Consider the following 20,983-nt stretch of genomic DNA (forward strand, 5'->3'; position numbering starts at 1 on the left):
CTGGGTTTGAACCAGGGCCCTTAGCAGTGGAAGCTTGGAATCCTAACCACGGGACTGCCAGGGAGTCCCCAGGTTTTATTTCTTATTGCAACAAAACAGAAATGTTTTGAATGTTGATGCCACATCAGTTTTGTGACCTTTTCGATCTTCATGCCAGTCAGTGAGGAAAATGAGAGTGGACCAGGATCGTGTGGGAATGCTGTCATTCCCTGCCAGACCAGTATCCAGGCAACGCTGACATCCATCTATAGTCTGTGGGCACCGCTGTGCAGTGAGCTCTGAATCCTGTGCTGGCAAAGGTCTGAATTTATTCACCCATAGGATAGCATGAAGACTAGTTTTTAAAACTGCCCAAATCAATTGTTCCTATATCTTTGAAATCAACTTAATCTATGGAGCAAAATCATCGAGCAATTAAGAACATGAATTTAGAGTCTGACATAGATAAATCCGAGTTGTGCCACTCAGTTCTGTGACATTAAACGAGGTGCTAACATCTCTATGCCATGGCTTCTCTAACACTTCAGTAAGAGTAAGAACGGTTTCCATTGAGTAAGGTCACTCTAGGTAAATACGTTTATTGTATCAAGAGTTAACAGAGAAGCTAGCACGTGGCTTAGTGGTAAAAGAATCTGCCTGCCAATGCAGGAGACACAAGAGATGCAGTTTCGATCCCTGGGTTGGGAAGATCCCCTGGAGAAGGAAATAGCTACCCACTTCAGTATTCTTGCCTGGGAAATTCCGTGGACAGAGGAGACTGGTGGGCTACAGTCCGTGGAGTCACAAAGAGTTGGACATGATTGAACACACAACACACACGTAACATATTGCAGTCAAATTCCATACGTGTTATAACAACTAATGGAAGCATTGGGGAGGGGTTTGGTGCTTAGGGGAAACAGTCATGATCACTAATTCATCATGTGGAGTGGGGTTCTTCCCACACTTACCAAGCAATTCTCCAACACTAACTGGAGGTCCTACACCTCAACTGAATTCTGAGTTAGATCCCACAGGCTAAGGGCACAGCCCTACAAGACCTTCCGCCTCCGCTACTTCAGATGCCAATCACAAGTATGGGCTATAACCTGTATTTCTGACCTATTGGCTATATTTTGAAAATTTCCACAGCCTCCCCCTTGGGTTTGACTAATTTGCTAGAGCAGCTCACAGAACTCAGAGACATATTTACTTGCTAAAACACCCATTTATTATGAAAGGATAGAACTTGGGAAGAGCCAGAGGGAAGAAATTCCTAGGGTAACGTCTGGGGAAGGGAGCTTAGTGAACTGTACTCTGGTTTCTCAAGCTCCTGCTGGGAAATGAAGTCACTTCCCCTCACATTTCACCAGACAAAGCCATCACCGGCCTCTGCCTAACTTCAAAGATGATGGGAAATGCAACCCAGCACATGCCTAGGAATTCGAGACATGGAAGTATTTGGTGACTAGCACCAATGACTACCGCTGATGAGAAAATCAGGAGTGTTTTTGTTTTCATTTTTTGGACATGACCATCCAAGTGGAGGTGGAGTGTACAAGTCTGAGTCCCATGGGACAGTAAAGGGTGGACCCAGGTTTGGGGAACCGAGAGTTTATATTACAGGAAGCTTATTTAAGGTTAAGAAGTCAAAGGTGATGGATGAATTAGGAGTTTGGGATGGACAGATACATACACTATGTACATATAAAATATAGATAAACAGCAAGAACCTACTATTTATAGGTCCCGAAACTCCAGTACTTTGGCCACCTCATGAGAAGAGTTGACTCACTGGAAAAGACTCTGATGCTGGGAGGGATTGGGGGCAGGAGGAGAAGGGGACGACCAAGAATGAGATGGCTGGATGGCATCACAGACTCGATGGACGTGAGTCTGAGTGAACTCCAGGAGTTGGTGATGGACAGGGAGGCCTGGCGTGCTGCGATTCATGGGGTCGCAAAGAGTCAGACACGACTGAGCAACTGAACTGAACTGAACTGATACAGCACTGCTGCTGCTGCTGCTAAGTCGCTTCAATCGTGTCCGACTCTGTGCGACCCTGTAGACGGCAGCCCCCCAGGCTCCTCTGTCCCTGGGATTCTCCAGGCAAGAATACTGGAGTGGGTTGCCAGTTCCTTCTCCAATGCATGCATGCATGCTAAATCGCTTCAGTCATGTCAGACTCTGTGCGACCCCATGGACAGCAGCCCACCAGGCTCCTCTGTCCACGGAATTCTCTAGGCAAGAATACTGGAGTGGGTTGCCATTTCCTTCTCCATTATATAGCACAGGGAACTATATTCAATAGCTTGTCTGAAAAAGAATATGTATATGTATATTCTTATCCTGCAAATGGGGATTTCACCAGGTAGCAGAGGATTTTAAAGCAATGGGATTGAAGGAAGTCACCACTGCAGGGATGATAAATAAAGGAGTCCCTGATCCCTGGGTAGTTGAAATTAAGAAGCAATTAGCAAAGGAGACTGAGAAGTAGCCAGTGAGACCGACTTGATGATAAATATTTTTTTCTCTTTGCACTGACTTTGTGCTTGCTCTCCCAGACACTACTGTTTATTTTTATAGCAGCTCTTTTCTTGAACTCCTGCAAGATAGAGTGCCTTGTGTCATTCGACTTTTAGCTTCTGCATTCAAAACCTGGGGGTGGCCTCAGACCAATTCAGTACAAAGAGGAATTCACCACTGAACAAGCAGTATAGGAGAAATAATTGACTACAGGTCAGGAGAGGAAATCTTAACTTCTAGCCCTGTCACAAATTTGTTAAACACTAGCCCCAGGTCACATAAATCCTCTGGACCATAGTGTATGCAAGGATGAGGGTTATATTATTTTCTCCAGAGTCCTTTCTGACTCTACCATTTGGCCCATGAATTCCATGTCACTTTGGTTTAGATCTTACATCTAGATCATATCAATTTCCATGATATATATTTAACAACATTCACTGACTTGTGAAAACTCCTATTCGTTTTACACTGATTAAGATTGGTGTAGTTGAGGCTAATCAGCAAATAAAATATGGAACCCCAAAAAGATGTTTGGCAATAAATTGGAATGAGTAGTTTCAGAGTTCAAGGAAACATGTAGGAAGGATTACCTGATCCCTTTATAAACCTCCTCTTTAATAGAGGGGTTTAATTAATGGCACAACACTAATTAATGGCTGACACCAACTAACATATAATTTAATCATAAAAGAGACAGACGGTTAGTTTTCTAAGACAGCTGTAGGAAAGTACCATAAACTGAGTGGCTTATACAGAAATGTATGACCTCTGGGGTCTAGAGGCCAGAAGTCTGAGATGCAGGTGTTGGCCTGTGGTCCCTCTGAAGACATCAGAGAAGGGCCTGCTCTCAGTCTCCTACTTTATGGTAGCCCCTTAGCTTGTGGCAGCATAACCCCATCTTTACATGCAATACGCAACCTAGACAGCATATTAAAAAGCAGAGACATTACCTTGCCAACAAAGGTCCGTCTATTCAAGGCTGTGGTTTTTCCGGTGGTCATGTATGGATGTGAGAGTTGGACTATAAAGAAAGGTGAGCGCAGAAGAATTGATGCTTTTGAATTGTTGTGTTGGAGAAGACTCTTGAGAGTCCCTTGGACTGCAAGGAGATCCAACCAGTCCATCCTAAAGGAGACCAGTCCTGGGTGTTCATTGGAAGGACTGATGCTAAAGCTGAAACTCCGATACTTTGGCCACCTGATGCGAAGAACTGACTCATTGGAAAAGACCCAGAGGCTGGGAAAGATTGAAGGCAGGAGGAGAAGGGGACGACAGTGGATGAGATGGGTTGGATGGCATCACCAACTCAATAGACATGAGTCTGAGTGAATCCGGGAGTTGGTGATGGACAGGGAGGCCTGGCGTGCTGCAGTCCATGGGGTCACAAAGAGTCAGACACAACTGAGTGACTGAACTGAACTGAGCAGCCAGTATTTCCTTGCTAAAAGGCACCTCCAACCTTGTCACCTCACTGCTAAAAATCCTTCAGTGGCTCCACATAGACCTTTTGGATAAAGTGCCATCTCTCAGCACAGATCTCCAACCTTTCCTCCTCCTGGATCCTGACTACCTCCCAAGCCTCAACTTAAACCCTAATTCAGATGTAAGGAACACAAGGTGGTTCTTTGAGGGGTGTATTTTCTTTGTGCCCTTTAGGAAGGCTGCTCTTAGCATGCAAGAGCCTCTGTGCCAAGTAGGAAAAAAGTACCCCATCAGGGAGGATGAATTACGATAATGCCCTCCTTTCTCAGGGTGGATGTTGCCTCAGTACAGGCTCCATATACAGCTTGGAGATGGATTTCAGTGCCAGTCAGAACAAAATAACATATCCATATCTAGCTTCCTGGCCCTGCCCGCGACTCAGTAGGACTTCCCCAGGCAAACATTCATAAGATCTCAGATTTGCATCTGCAAGGAAAAGCTCTCTGATCTCCCAAGCTGATTATTTAAGAACAGAAAATTCTATGGGCACATTAGGGAAGATGGACTCCCAACACCTATTTCACCACAGGGTGGTCTCCTCAGGGGAAGGTGAGCCCCTTCAGCCTTGGTTCTGGGTCTTAGTCGCATCCCAGTATCTCAGCACTCAGCACACTGGGCAGCATACTCTGTTCATCTCAAGTGAGACTTTTCCATTTTTCTTGACAAGTAGAAAATCTGTGAATTCAAAAGTGCTGGATTAGCTGAAAACAGCACAAGTTGTTGAGGGTGTGAACCTGGGCAGAGTCCCAGACAGGCTGACCTGCCCTGGAGGGAAGCCGCTTAGTGCCAAGGAATGGTCCTAGATTGTGGCTCTAGCCCCAGGCCACTCACCAACTAGCTTGATGGCTAGAGGAATCAATTGCTTGATAAAAGCATTAAAGTTCTTCCATTGTATGGTTTTATAAGGTCCTCTTGTCCGCATTTCTCTCCTTGCTGCCTAGGTTTTTAAATTCTGCTCTACTGTATGCCCTGATGGGCTTCCAGATGGCACTAGTGGGAAAGAACCCATCTGCCAATGCAGGAAACGAAACCCCTGGGTTAGGAAGATTCCCTGGAGGAGGGCGTGGCAACCCACTCCAGCATTCTTGCCTGCTGAATTCCATGTATTGAGGAGCCTAGCAGGCTACAGTCCATGGGGTCACAAAGAGTGGGACCGGACAGAAGAAACTTAGCACGCATGCACACATATGTCCTAATACTCTGCCAGCTAGACAACCAACATGAAATGATTCTGTCAATCACACAACGGTATGAGTTGGCTTAACAAATTTAAACCTGCAAATTGCTAGCTAAAATCAGCAGACCCTGAAGAAACGCACATTTCGATTTGAAGAGAAGAGTGAGAAGAAGCTCCAGGGCACAGAGAATGTTAAGGGGGAAGAATGGGAGGTAGGGCTGTGCCAGCCTTGCTAGAAATAGTGTTGTCTGATACTAACAAGGCTGAGTGGCCTCCATCCCATCCCCTACCCTCTAGAGCACGTGACCACTAACCTCCTGGGGCCCAGGCCCACTCCGAGCAAGGATAATGGATAGGACTCTTTGTTAAGGCAAAGAAAAGAGACTCCATAGTTACTATAGCACCTGGGGATTATGCTGAAAGAGGTGGCCAAGCTTAGTGCTGCAAGAAGGGAAACCTCTTCCACAGCCTGAAAGTGGGCTCTTATCTAACACTCGGAAATGAATTGTCTGGGGAGACTTGCTTGCTGACAAAGCAAGAGGCTTTATTGGGAAGGACAGCCAGGTGGAGAACAGGAAGGTAAGGGAACCCAGGAGAACTGCTCTGCCATGTGATTTGCAGTCTCGGGTTTTACGGTGATAGGGTTAGTTTCTGAATTGCTTCTGGCTGGCCCATCAGGGTCCTTCCTGGCAGCATATGCATCACTCAGCCAAGATGGATTCCAGTGAGGAGGATTCTGGGAGGTTGGTAGCATATGTAGGCTGGTGTTTCCGCTCTCCTTTAGACCTTTCCTGAACTCTTCTGATTGTTGGTATCTTGTTAGTTCCATATTCCTTACCAGGACCTCCTGTTTAAGATAATTCATGCAACTGGTTATCACCATGCCTGCTCAAAATGCAGGCAGTTTCAGTCAGTGGTTCCCTTGATATTAGCGGTTCCAGACCTATCTTCCTTCATACCTTCCATGTATGTTAGCTGCTCAGTCCTGTCCAACTCGTTGTGACCCCAGGGACTGGGGCCCTCCAGGATCCTCTGTCCATGGAATTCTCCACGCAAGAATACTGGAGTGTGTGGCCATTCCCTTCTCCAGGGGGAATCTTCCTGACCCAGGGATCAAACCTGGGTCTCCTGCATTGCAGGCAGAGTCTTTACCATCTGAAGGGAAACCCCAGGTGCTAAGTCGCTTCAGTTGTGTCCAACTCTTTGCGACCCTATGGATTATAGCTTGCCAGGCTCTGTATGTCCATGGGATTCTCCAGGCAAGAGTACTGGAGTGGGTTGCCATGCCCTCCTCCAGGGGATCTTCATGATCCAGGGATCAAATTCGCATCTCCTGCATTGGCAGGCGGGTTCTTTACAACTAGTGCTACTTGGAAAGCTTCTTGCCTTCCATGAGGGCAGCATAAAACTCCCTTCGGGTTCTTTCCAGATTAACAGAGTACAGGCTGAAAAACTACTCAAGAAAAACCTAAGAATGATTTGCACCATACTCTGAATTCTCTGAATATAAGAAGTTCTCTTTATAAGCATACCTTGGTCATAGGACTGCATTCCCACCTCCTTATAAAGTTTAAGAGCAGAGCTAAGGGATCCCATTTATTCCACTGTGTACCTGGCCATCGCAGCTTGGCTGGGTTTATCTGTAAGCCAAGTGAACACCCTGAAAGAAAAACAGAATTTTACAAATCTTGAGCCTTTGCGGGGGCATCTAGGAACCCTGTGGGTTATCCTTATTTCCTATCTGAGTCTAAACTGCCTGAGAAAGCATGCCCTCCTGCCAGCGCTTCTCTGCCCTGCACAAAGGCCTTGACAATTTTCGAATAGGTGGAGAAGGGTTGGTGATGCCTGTTTTCCAGAATTTTATAAACTTTATTTTATGGAGTTCAGTAATTGAAAATATCCTCCCTAGTTATCTAGTTCTATCCATTTCCCTGATACTGATTTTAATAGCTAAATAGCTTGTAGTTTCCCAGGAGCACAGACTTCTTTGATTCATTGTTTTCTTATTAGATCTTCAGTGTCTGAGTATTTCAAAAGCTCCAACACTACTAATGCTACATCTCTTCCTAAATTCTTCCACTTGCCAAAGCTTTGTCATTTACATATCCCTCTACAGTTTTCTCTCTCTTCTGAGTTGTTTGCCTGTTCCTTCCTTTGATCTTTTCTTTTTTGCACAGGTCTTCCTGGACTAGGCTTCAGGGAGCATTTGTAGCCAAAGGAGAGAAGGTATCCACACTCGCACAACTGGTCCATGCCCTTGCTGGTTTCTTTCCATGTAGGACTTCCTGTAAAATGTATGTCAAATTCAGGAGTCTTCAGAGGAGGTCTCCAATCATTTTTAAGATACGAAAATTGACAAAATGCAGAAGTGGACTCTGATCACCATGAGTCTGAGTTTTGGTCTTTTAAGCCAAATATTGACTCATTTGTAAATGACTAGGTGTGAACAGGCACTTTATCTAAGATTTTATCTGTACAAACCAGCATAACTGCAACAGCTGCCGTGGCAAAGATATAGTCTACACAACAAAGCATTTTTTTAGTCTTCGGTCTTTGGAAACTATGCTTTCTTCATCTAGCACCTTTGAAATCACAGAACTGGACTTGCACAAAGGGAATTTTTTGGTTTCTGGTCTGGGTAGCAATCACTCTTTACCATAAAGAACCCTATCCCTTTGTGCGGAGTTGAACTGGAGGGGGAAGCTGAGCCTTTATCAAGTCTTTGTCTCCGATCAAGTAGCAATTATCCTCTTATCCATTCCCTCTTCAGATATAACCAACAAAACACAAAAGAGCCAGGCAGAAAGAAAGGGTTGGCAGCACAAATGCAGGATGCTGTATTTACTTGCTAACTCACCTCTCAGTCCAGTAGGCGGAGGAAGTGCTTTCCCAAACCACAAACTCTCAGACCATGAACAGCAAACATCAGTCAATCCAGACTCATTACTTCCAGTTGAAGACACTGAGGTCCAAAAGTGGGGGAAACTTCTCCCAAAGTCCAGAAAATCTGGGGAGAGTGAGGTTTAGCCCGTAGGCCTCCCATTCTTTGGGCTTCCCAGATGGCGTTAGTAGTAAAGAACCTGCCTGCCAATGCAGGAGACGTAAGAGATGCGAGTTCGATCCCGGGTTTGGGAAGATCCCCTGAAGGAGGGCATGGCAACCCACTCCAGTATTCCTGCCTGGAGCATCCCATGGAGGGAGGAGCCTAGCAGGTCACAAAGAGACTGGATCAGAATCACTCAAATTTACACTCATTTCCAAAGTCAGACTATTATAAGGGGGCTGCTGCTGCTAAATTGCTTCAGTCGTGTCCGACTCTGCGTGACCCCATAGACGGAAGCTCCAATTCCCAGACAGGTAACCAGCTCCTGGATTCAACATTTTAGTACTGAGCACACATGAAGACCCCACATGGTTCGCCTACGCGTACGAGGATCCATAACCGCACTGTAAAAAAATGAACAAGGCCCACGGTCCTCCCACTGCCTTGTCTCAGCCGAGTGGACAGACACTGCTGAACGGACTTTCCCACAGTGACTCATCCAGGGAAAGACGATGTCATGCTTTCATTTTCTCTGAGCAGCGTAGGTGGAAAGAGGGAAAGAAAGCAAACTTGCTTTTACGGTAGAAAGCCCACTGATTTGGTACTCTTCAAGGAACACAAAATTTTCCTGATTATTCCAAGAAATATTTGTTCCCTTCTTCTTTACTTCTGGAAATTGTGTTCCATATACCATTACACAGAAGTCCTAACATGTTGGATTATGTGCACATTTAAACTTAAGTTTGCTAACAACTAACCATATTTTGGGGCTTCCCAGGCGGTGCTAGTGGTAAAGAATCCACCTGCCAATGCAGGAGGCAAAAGAGATGCAGGTTTGATGATCCCTGAGTCGGGAAGATCCCCTGGAGGAGGGCATGGCAATCCACTCCAGTACTCTTGCCTGGAGAATCACGCACAACCATATTCTAAGACTGCTATCTCATGTTATCCAGAACATGAGTACACACTTTGGGCTGTTTCATTTCTCATTAGATCAAATCTTAGCGAAATGAAGGAGGGTTCAGGCTTGTGGAACGGGGTTTAAACCTGCCAAAGCCTGCTAGCACTAAAGAGGGAATTGACTACCTGTGAATGTCCTCATTGCATTAAGTAAAGAAAAAAAAAATGCATCCTTTAAGAGAAGTTGATTCTTAAGTATGGAATTAAGGCAGATTTTTAATTAGGGTCTATTTTGCATGGATCCGGACTTATTCGATAGTTTCAAGCCTCTAACCTCTAACAAAGGCAACGTAAGGATATCTTAATCTCCAATCCCAACCTCTTCTGTTAGCACAGAGTAGCGTCAAGTGATCTTGATGACAGGAAGTAGAGAACTGAAATCTATTGCCTAATCGTTCAAACCCAGAAAAAAATTTTTGGCTTGACTTATCCAGGAAGTCCCCAATTTTCTGTTAAAACTCTGGAAGCCCAGGTCTGACAAAAGTCTTTCCTTTTCAAAATGTCTTAAGGGTAAAGTTAATAAAGTCGTCATCAGAATCTCTTTGAGTTTGATATGTTTAGTTAGTTTCCAGGTCACTAAGCACAAGCACATTTTTTTTCTCCAGGAAGCCAATTTAGGAATTCCTTTGAACTGTTAGCTCCCCCCACAAAAAAAATCAACTTTTCTAGCCCACGTTTCTATCCCCAGAGGTCCACTCTCCATCAGAATAGCAAGACCTGTCTGGAATAGAGGCAGGGGTTTTTGTTGAGACAGGCCACAGGGTAAACAGAACGCACTGAAGTGGAAGGCAGAGCACCTCTATCATTTGTAGCTGATGTAACTGTAGCCTGTACAGTTGAGCAACTCAGCTTCCAAGGCTGAGCTGTGCTTTCTCAGGATTCTACATGCAGGAGGCTAACGGGCAGCAGTACAGAAAGAAGCACAAGTGTGTTAAAGGTGCAAGAGGTGCGAGAGGAAACAGCAGGGGTGTCAGAGTGGGGCCGGTGGAGATGGAAAGCTGAAAACCTTCAAAGACAGATGCGAGGCAACCCTTTTCCAATGATGTTCTTTGTTAGATGCAAGGCGGGCTACTGCTGGGGAACCTGGGCCTGTGTCCTCATACACAGGGGGTTTGTCCTCAAACACAAGGGACACTTCAAGTCCTGAAAGGGGGCTCTCTTCCTTCCCCACCCGACTCAGCTTGATGTGAGGCCTCAGCTCAGAGCCCGCAGCTGAGGAATGCAGGGCGTGTCTGAACAGAACACATCAGAATCCACATTTATGGGGTGCCGTTCACACTTGTGTTTACCCAGACTTCCATCCAGCCGCAGCCACAATCAAGGCACCTAGACCCAAACCCAAGGACGGCACCCGGAGGAGGATGGTGAATGACTGCCACAGCTCGGTTAGTTCCTGGTTTAAAACTGCTGGCTTATGTGGGCATGAAAACAAAAGGCACGAGAATGGTAACTCTTTCCGTGAAGAGTTATGGTTTAAACAGCCTTATAATCTCTAAAAATCCCTAATTTGTTAAGCCTCTTATCACTTTAGGAAAAAAATGTTCTCTAGCCCCATTTATCTAATTCCACTCATTAGAGCTGACTCATTGGAAAAGACCCTAATGCTGGGAAAGACTGAGGGCAGGAGAAGGGGGCGATGACAGAGGAGGATGGGTTGGTTGGATGGCATCATTGACTCAGGGGACATGAGTTTGAGCAAACTCTGGGAGATGGTGAAGGACAGGGAAGCCTGGCGTGCTGTCATCCATCGGGTCGCAAAGAATTAGACACAGCTTAGCGACTGAACAACAACAATGCTCTAAATAGAAAATCTTAGAGCATGTTTGCAAATTCACTGCAATGCTCAGAACAAGAGTGTCGAGGCCAGCAGCAAACTTTCTTTCTGTAAAGGGTGGAGAGTAAATATCCGAGGCCTTGTGGACCATTCTGTCTCTGTTGCAACTATAAGACCCTGGTTTGTAGCCAAAAGCAGCCACGAGGAAGTGTGTAAGCAAGCGTGTCTGTATCCCAAAGACTTCACTTATGGATGTGGAAACTTGCATTTCATATCATTTTCATGTATCGTGAAACATTTTTTTCTCAATTCTTTTCAACAATTGTCACCTTGTGGCTCAAATAAAAGGAGAAGATTTGGGCAGCAGCCCATCATTTGCAGACCCCCCAGCGTAAGTGGTTGAAAGATGGACACGGCTGCCGTCACGGCAACACCTGCAGCATGCAGAGTGCAGGGAGAGGCAGCGGAGGGAGTGGGAGGCAGTGCTGTCGGGCACCCTGCTCTTCAGACTCTAGGACCAGCAGCAGCAGCACTCCCTGCACCCGACCCCAGACCTACAGAATCCACACCTGCAAGTCATCAAGATCCCCCTGTTCCTCGAAAGCTTGAAGGTTATACTGAAGTCTGAGAAGGCGGGACAGTGTGATTTAAAGCCTGGGCTCTAAAATTAGAAGGTTTAGGTCAAGTCTTTGTGTCTCTTATTAGCTACATGGCCTTGAACAAATCATCATCATTATTGATGCACCTATTTCCACACCTAAAAGTGTGGGGATGATGATCCATGCCAAACATTCAGATGTATCTGGCAAGTGATGCTTATTAAAAGATGGCTCAGCGGTAAAGAATCTGGCTTCCATGCAGGAGACCTGGGTTCAGTCCCTGGGTCGGGAAGGTCCCCTGGAGAAGGCAATGGCTACCCACTCCACTATTTCTGCCTGGAGAATCCCACAGACTGAGGAGCCTGCTGGGCTACAGTCCATGGGTTCGCAAAAAGTGGGTCACAACTGAGCAACTACCACTTTCCAGTTCTCGAGACTGGGTTCAAGAAAGTCAGGAGCCACACACATACTTCTAAAGGCCACTTCTCCAAGGACAAGACACACTTCCAGCCAGTCACTTGAGTCAAATGACTGAGACTCCAGTCCCCCACCGCCCCCACCTCCCCAGCAATTCCATCCATGAAAGAAAAGAAAGGCATCACAACTCCAGGCCGCAGAGTGTCAGATATATTGATGGTTGTAAAGGGACAGCTTAGAGACATTTTCGGTCTGCTGAGATGGCGTGCAGAATACAGACATGCTCTGTGTTTTGAAACCATGTCATTAAGTTTTCAAATACATCTCTGTTTTGAACATGATGTCTTGTTTTTTTCATTAGCACAGTTTACTACTCTACAGATTCTCCTAGAGTAAATAAATATAATGGCTGTTTGCAGAGCAACTACAGATTTGTTTAGATGTTTAACAAGGTGAACTATTTCACAATTAGATTGACCTCTTGAGTTAACAGCAAGATGTTTCTCATTTGTTTTGTTCACTGCTCTAGTGGGTAGGGGGCGGGGGGGAACTTTACCAATTTGTTTTCTGTTCACATGTTCAGTTGCCAACAGATTCCAAAAGGTAATGAAAAATAACAGACTGTTAAAAAATTAAATTGTAATTAGACCATGGGGTTTTTTTCCCCCAAGACTCTTACAGTCAGATAATTTAAATTTACAAGAGGAAAAAATAATACACGTCATGGAAAACTAAGTAACAAAAAAAAACTACTAAAAAATACATCTGTAGAACACAGTGGTCAGTTGTAAACAGCTCAGAAGGGCAAAGAAAACAGACAGTCCTAGAAAGTTACGCAGTCCAATGACAAACTCTGCCTTTTTTTTTTCCTAGTGGCTATTTTCCTACCACAGTGTTGAGCTTCATTATTATATTAAATAACTTATATGGGTAAAAAGGAGTTTGCTAACCAGCAGCCAACTCAAAACCTTGCAGGAAAAGGGAAGAGGGGAATTCACAACACAGCCCGAGCTCAGGGAAACCAAGTCCGAGGATGGCTTCCAGCCAGCTTGATCCCTCTGGGGCAACGCCACTGAGCTGCAGTTTGGGATCTAAAAGGAAGGCTTGCTTCCCCTCCCTTCTCTCCCTTTTTCTTGTAAGTTAACAAAGAATCATGGGCTTCCTAAGAGCCAGCCCTCAGCTGGGCAAGTCCCATTAGCAGCAAATGTTGAACCAAATTAAAAAAAAAAAAAAACATACACATACACACACAAAAGAAAACTCCATCCAGGTGCAGAGCTGTGATTCACATGGAAATTCCAGGAGATGAATCATTGCAGAGCTGGGACCCTCAGAGGATTCTTTCTCAAGTGTCCTCAGTGAACATTTCAGTCTCACAGAATCTGAGTCAATCTGTCAGCTGCAGGGAGCAAGGTCCCCATCTGCTCTTGAGGGAGCGTGTTTGCAGGGACTTCATGATTTTTTGGTAGCACAAGATTCCCGAACACAAAGGCCAGCCCCTCGATGATCTATGTGAAGCGGCGGCGGCGGCGGTGACAGCAGCAACCAGCAGCCCGTGTGTTAAACTCTGCCCAGGAGGCTGGATCTGAGGAGTGAAGAAGACACGATCAGAAGGAAGGCGGCAGATGATCTGAAGGAGGGTGAGAATCCTCACCTAACACTAGTTTTGTCTTTCCCATGGTTGAAGCTCGATTTTAAATAGTTTACAGTAAGTCAGACAAATATCATGTGATATTACTCGTATGAGGAATCTAAGAGAATGACGCAAACGAACTGATGGACAAAACAGAAACAGACTCACAGACACAGAAAACAAAGCAGGATTACCAAAGGGGAAAGCGGGGGGAGGGATAAACTAGACATTTTAGAGTAACATATACACACTGTCCATGCGTGCTAAGTCGCTCATCCACTGGGATTTGCTTTACTCAAGTTTGGGAATTTCTCCACATCTCTAAAGTAATAAAAGTATATAGGGTAAGTTAGAAATTCTATATTAATAATTAAATTCTGATTTTTTTTCCAGCTTTACTGAGATATGTATGTGCTAAGTCACCTCAGTAATGTCTGACTCTGTGACCCTCTGGACTGTAGCTCATCAGGCTCCTCTGTCCATGGGATTCTCCAGGCAAGAATACTGGAGTGGGTTGCCATTTCCTCCTCTAGGACGTCTTCCTGACCCAGGGATCGAACTCGCATCTCCTGCCCTGCAGGCAGATTCTTTACCTCTGAGTCATGGGGGAAGCCAACATATACACACTACTATATATATAAAATAAACAACAAAGACCTATACTTCATATTTTGTAACAACCTACTAAAAATCTGAAAAAGTATCTATATATATATATATATGTACGTATGTGTGTGTACACATATATAAAATCAAATCGCTTTGCTATACACCAGAAACTAACACAATACTGTCAATCAACTATAATAAAAAATAACTTTAAAATAATTTTTAAAAAAAGGACAGAAAAATATTAAGCACTGAAGTCTTTCAGATTTTCTGGGAGAACTGCGAGTCCAGGTAGGTACATCATTTGAGAATCTGTTGTTGATGTTCAGTTGCTAAATAGTGTCCAACCCTTTAAGACCCCATGGACCGCAGTGTGTTAGGCTCCCCTGTCCTCCCTTATCTCCTGGAGTTTGCTCAAACTCATGCCTGTTGAGTGATGCTATCCAACTATCTCATTCTCTGTCATCCCCTTCTCCTCCCTGCCCTCAATCCTTCCCAGCATCAGGGTCTTTTCCAATGAGTCAGCTCTTCACATCAGGTGGACAAAGTACTGGTGCTTCAGTTTCAGCATCAGTCCTTCCAATGAATATTCAGGACTGGTTTCCTTTAGGATGGACTGGTTGGATCTCCTTGCTGTCCAAGGGACTCTCAAGAGTCTTCTCCAGCACCACAATTCAAAAGCATCAATTCTTCAGCCTTCTTTATGGCCCAGCTCTCACATCCATACATGACTACTGGAAAAACCAGAGCTTTGACTATACGGACCTTTGTTGGCAAAGTGATGTCTCTGCTTTTAATGAGCCTTAGTATCCACTTAGCATGTGTGGTTTTGCAAAGAACCATCGCATACTTCTTTTTTATCTTCCTTGGGGGTGCTCTGCCTTGCCCAACTCCTGCATTACCCTCAGTGTCATTGCTCAACAGCACAGGAGCATGTCCAGAGCTGTGGCAGACAGGAGGGAGGAGCTAGTGCTCACCCTCAGGGCTCACAGAGCAGAAGAGTAAAGAAGAAACAGCTCCGTCCTTTGCCTATCACCATGATTTGTTCTAACGATAATAATTCCAACGCCTCTGTACCTTCTCTCTCCTCTATAAAAGGTTCAAAGAAGGCCTAAATTTTCCTTTGAAACAAAATCACACAAAAGCAAATATATCTTAGATACCCTGCTTCACAAAACCTCGCCCTGATGGAGTTTAACGAAGGCTCCCAAATGACTCTGGAAAGAAGAGAAAATGGGCCTGTTAACCTTGTACCAAAAGGCACACACTCCGAGAGTCTCTCAGTAAAAATACACAAACAGTAATTTGGGTTATAGTAATTCTATATCCTGGGCTACTTTCGCCCATTAAAGCATCTCAAGTGGTTAAAAGACAAACTTATCTATCCTAGTTTTGTTCAAAAATATTAATAGAATAACAAAATGTTTAAATTTGAAAAGATTGTGGATTATGTTTCAAGTCCTAACTCTCTCCCAAACCAAAGAGGGGACCAAGATCTAGGCAATAAGTGACACTCTCAGATTTACTAAACCAACTGGTCTTTTTTATCTCAGGTCAAATAAAATTTTAGTGTTAGAACAATTCTTATCTTTTAGACGAAGAAAATGTGTCAGAGGCCTTTGTAACACACCATGGGGAAATTTCAGTTCCTCATCCCATAAAATACTGGGAGAGAAAAGCAGCACAGAGTCGCTGTATATCTGCCAGTATTGAAAAAAAAAAAAAAAGCAATAAAACTGAAGGATGGCAATGAAGATTTCAAGCCACAAAGATTTAGTAATCAAGAGATAAGCTACAGAGAGGGCTTGCAACACACAGGCAGGGACTTCTTCCAGCAAGCACGTGGCTTTTTTCACTTAAGGCCAACATGTTTAGATTTGCACAGCAATGAGAAGCAACAAGACTCACCTTAAGGACTTCCATCTGTCTTTCTCGATATGGTTTTCAGGTCCTTCACTTTCATAGGAAGCCAAGTAGAGAGCTACAATCAACCAAAAGGAAGAATGCATGAATGCCGAAGCCTTCTGATACACTACCCGCCTCCACTCATCCCCCATTCAACCTCAGCCAAACCCTACAGCAAAGCACACTCTTTAAAACATCGAATTACAATTGGGAAGCTTTAGAAACACAAAACACCATTTTGCCCCTTCTGGACCCTCTCAACCAAATGCCAGGGGCCTCTAGACCAAAGAAGCAGCTGGTTAAGTAAGACAGTTTATTATTATTGTTTTTTAAAGGGATACTTGTGAAAGACATGCAAGTCTGACACGCCCCAGCATATCTCCCAGGTTCTATTTTTTAAAAAGCTTTTTTATATATCTATGTTTTTTTTTTTTAATTTATTTTTGGCTGGCCTGGGTGGGCTTTTTCTCTAGCTGCAGTGAGCAGGGGCAACTCTCTGTTGCAGTGAGAGGGCTTTTGATTGTGGTGGCTTCTCTTGTTGCAGAGCATGAGCTCTAGGATGCTCAGGCTTCAGGAGCGGCAGCACGTGGGCTCAGTAGTTGCGGTTCCCGGGCTCTAGAGCACAGTCTCGATAGTTGTGGAACATGGGCTTAGCTGCTCCACAGCATGGGATCTTCAAAGACCAGGGACTGGACTCTCTATCTCCTGCATTGGCAGGCAGATTCTTTACCACTGAGCCGCCAGGGAAGCCCATAACTAAGACAATTTTTGAGGCAAAAAAAAGCTTATAAAGGCAAGCCACAGGACTGGAATATACACTCACATTTATACTCTTTACAAAAAGGAGGACTGGGATGGGGAGCCTTTTCTGTTGGATTGATTTATTTATTTGGCTGTGCCGGGTCTTAGCTGTGGCACATGGGATCTTCAATCTTCACTGTGGCACATGAGATCCAGTTCCCTGACCAGGGATCGCACCCAGGCCCTCTGTACTGGGAGTGCAGAGTCTTAGCCACTGGACCACCAGGGCTTTTAAAAAGACTCCTGGACCCCTGTTAGCTTTTAAAAAGACCTTTTAGCAGGTAAAAAGTTAGGGTTTTTAGGTCAATTTTTCACTCTTCTAATGTTTTCACTTTAATTTTAAGTCAAAAAGATTTCTAAAGCATTAAAAGCTTGGTATTAATCCTGTCTTCAGAGGTTAGTAACAATCAAGCCCCCTCTGGAATAGATCTTATTAATTCAAAATGTTCTTTAGTCATTATCATAAACACTATCAATCTACCATGATAAACAGTTAATAGTGCAATTGATTTATATAATGTTAGGCTATAATAGTGGGGAAGGAAATGGCAACCCACTCCAGTGTTCTTGCCTGGAGAATCCCAGGGACAGGGGAGCCTGGTGGGCTGCTGTCTAAGGGGTTACATAGAGTCGGACACGACTGAAGTGACTTAGCAGCAGGCTATAATAGAGTAATATAATCAATCCCCAAGTCTTTTACAAACTTTAAATATCCAGTCCGTTTTTTGGGTACCCAACTGCAGTTTCTGCCTCAAAGTCCCTAATGTTTTAACAGGTTAAGACTTTCCATGGTTTATTTTTCACAAATAGCAGCGGGTAGCAACTGCTTCGTTTTTCAAGTTTATCTTGAATATCAACATGTCATGAAACACCTTTTTTCTCCATTAAAGCAAGCCTGAACAAGGGGAAAAAAATCCCTCTGTAACTTTCCATTTGTGCCCCAAAGCTCTGCAGATCTAATATTATAAAAATTTTGTTTAAACACAAAAATGTACTATTTGTGCCTGAATAGTGAGTGAGTGCCTGACTCAAATATTTTAGGGATAAATCACACAGTTTTTTGTGCAATGGAAAACTGAAGATGGAGCAGGTCAGAAGACAGGTTTCATACTACATAAGGAACCAGACACCAAGCACTTAATACATTGATTTCCTGATCGTAGGGTCTACAGATCCTGGCAGCAGCCACAGCTTAATAGGCTACCCACCATCTTCACTGAAGACTGGTACTGTGAGCAGATACTGTAAGATCTTCCGGTCCCTCTCAAATGGACACTCTACTTGTTTCCACGTCATGAATTCACTCACTTGTTTGGCCAGTTCCCAAAATTTCTACAAAAGAATCAAATGAAAGTTGAATTGAAAGGCAGTTGTCAAAAATCATGAGCTTGGATGAAACCACTCCAGTTAATGTTCTCTTCTGGCTTCTAATCTTCTGAACTACATCATTTTCTTAACTTAAGAAAAATCAGCGATTGGTATTTTTAGGTAGTAGTGAAAAGTTACTCAAATATCTCTGGATAAGAATAATAATGGTGTAGCTAATTTATTCTACTTAGCACTGTTATCTTCTCACAGATTAGCAAGGAAAGAGAAAACTTGGTTTGAGAACTTCAGAATCAAACTCAGATGGCCTGGCCTCTCTGCACTGGGTGGAGAGGCTGGTCCTCTGTGCTCAGGTTTTTGCAGCCTACCCTTACCTCAAAGTTGACATGGCCGTTGGGAAGGCGGTTGGCACAGCCCTCATTGAGGAAATAAATATCTTTGATTAACAGACTGAAGAATGGTATCACAATCTAGAGAAAACAGAAAGATTCTGGTTTGTTCTGGGCAAATAAACATTTAGTCTCTCATCAAACAATACAGGACATTAATGAAGGGATTACATAGTTGCTGTTCAGTTGCTCAGTCATGTCTAACTCTTTGCAACCCCATGGACTGCAGCATGCCAGGCCTCCCTGTCCCTCACCATCTCCCATAGTTGGCTACCATTGATTAGGATGGGCGCAGTGTTTTGACCTCCCATGACAGCCATTTTCTTCCTTACATAATTTTTCTGAACATGCAAATGCTGTTAATAGCCAAAACGAAGCAAAGATGAGTGGCAATGGGAGATGGATGGATTCAGGTCGTTTTCCTTATTTTTCTCAATATAATAGCATAGAGTAAAATCTGAAAGTTCTCATTATAATCAAAGGGACAAGATCTAAAAGACTTACTTTTCATTCAGTTAGAACCAAATATTAATAGAATACCTGTCACTGCAGGTACAAAGATTTTTTTTTTTTTTAAATGTTTATTTATTTGGCTGTGCTGGGTCTTAGTTGCAGCATTCAGAATCTTTTAGTTGCAGCCTACAGGATCTAGTTCCCTGACCAGGGCTTGAACCTGGGCCCCTTGCATTGGAAGCACAGAGTGTCAGCCACTGGACCACCAGGAAAGTCCTACAGGTACTAAGATTTTAAAATATGTGACCCATCTGCCTGTGAGGATCTGTACTTCTATCATTTATGCATCTACCTTTTAGATGATTTTTCTTTTTAGAGGAACATTTTCTTTTTCCTTGAAGAACTGTATATATGCTCAGTCATTCAGTCTGTCTGACTCTTTGCGATCCCATGGACTGTAACCTGCCAGGCTCCTCTGTCCATGGAATTTTCCAGGCAAGAATACTGGAGTGGGTTGCCATTTCCTCCTTCAGGGGATCTTCCCGACGCAGGGATCGAACCTGCGTCTCCTGAGTCACCTGCACTGACAGGTGACTCTTTAACACTGAGTCACCTGGGAAGCCCCTTCTCTTGTAGACACAGCTCAAGATAACATGAGAATGGGGAGTTTTCACTAATAGTTGCTACAAACTTCCTATTGAGCAAATCTGGCCGTGTATGTCAGAACAAGTAAATACCTGCTCTCTTGGGAAAGCACCAAAGCAGTATAATACCTTGCACAATGTGTTGTGAGGGAGGCCCAGGTGAGGGGGGAATATGAATGTGCAAATTAACAGTTGTTTAAAAAACAATGAGCCTTCTTTAGTAAGCCTTTCCTGCCTTACATCTTTGGTCTGATAGAGTGGTATTTAACGAATTAACCTAAAATTATAATCTCTGAGACAGTATCCTAATTCCTGCTAAATCCAGAAGGAACAAAGAATAAGACTCTCTGTTCTTCCCCTTTGTAACTTCTACTTTCTCTCAAATGCTAACATGCTTTTGAAGATTCTACATTTGCAACAGTGCAAACGATGCTGCAAACACCCGTGGGTGGGCCTATGCTGTTTACCCAAGAGCAGGTTTTTGAAGTTTCCCTAAGCTTATGACTCACGTGGTACATCTATACTAGATGAAGGGGAGGTCTGGAAAACATATGTTTTGGCTTATACACAAAAATATTAGCATACATTTTCACTTCTAGAGAGAAATTCAGATTTTCCCCTAAAGTCATTTTAAAAAGATAGGCTTTGATTATTTTTTTGTTTTGCTGATTTCTTGACAGCACTTTTGAATGTACTTTAAAAAAACACGTTTTTAAATTTCCTTCTTTACTTTGCTCTTTCGGCTGCACTCGGTCTTGCGGCTGCTCGGGTTTTCTCCAGATGCAGTGAGCAGGGGCTACTCTCTAGTTGTGGTGTCTGGGCTTCTCGTGGCAGTGGCTTCTCTTGTTGCGGATCATGGACTCTAGGTGAGCAGGCTTTAGTAGTTGTGGCTCACGGGCTCAGCTGGACCTGAGGCATGTGGGACGCCAGGGATCAAACTGGCGTCCTTGCACTGCAAGGCGGATTCTTAACCACTGGACCAGCATGGAAACCCTGAATTATCTGCTATTGTCTGGAAGTCTCTAAACTGAATTCGTAAAGGTGCCTTCATATGAAGCCATCTGTATCTATCTCTGTATCTATCTAAAACTGGCTATTTTTTCTATTATTTTAGAACTAAACAGCCGTCACAACAAGGATAAAAGTACACCTGCACCTCACTTCTTTGCAAGACCACCTGTGCCTGCAAGGTGTTGGGCTTTGCCTCTGCCAGTTTCAAATGCCTGAACTGAGAGGCTCTGCCTCTGCCAGTTTCAAATCTGG

At 44.0% G+C, this 20,983-nt stretch overlaps 1 protein-coding gene across 2 annotated transcripts in view; it reads right to left on the reverse strand.

Moving 5' to 3' along the window:
* Window positions 1-12,167: 12,167 nt before the first annotated feature.
* The window catches only part of RASGEF1B (RasGEF domain family member 1B), a 38,529-nt gene continuing 29,713 nt past the window's right edge, over window positions 12,168-20,983 (reverse strand). For both annotated transcript variants that reach the window (XM_068975721.1, XM_068975722.1), the window contains 4 exons: window positions 18,609-18,704; window positions 18,117-18,240; window positions 16,111-16,183; window positions 12,168-13,545 (listed from right to left, as the gene is read on the reverse strand). In XM_068975721.1, coding sequence (XP_068831822.1) covers window positions 13,521-13,545; window positions 16,111-16,183; window positions 18,117-18,240; window positions 18,609-18,704 — 318 coding nt within the window. In that variant the 3' untranslated portion in view covers window positions 12,168-13,520. The remainder of the gene's footprint in view (window positions 13,546-16,110; window positions 16,184-18,116; window positions 18,241-18,608; window positions 18,705-20,983) is intronic.

The sequence above is a fragment of the Capricornis sumatraensis genome, chromosome 7 (genome assembly GCF_032405125.1).
Source record: "Capricornis sumatraensis isolate serow.1 chromosome 7, serow.2, whole genome shotgun sequence".
Classification (NCBI taxonomy): domain Eukaryota; kingdom Metazoa; phylum Chordata; class Mammalia; order Artiodactyla; family Bovidae; genus Capricornis; species Capricornis sumatraensis.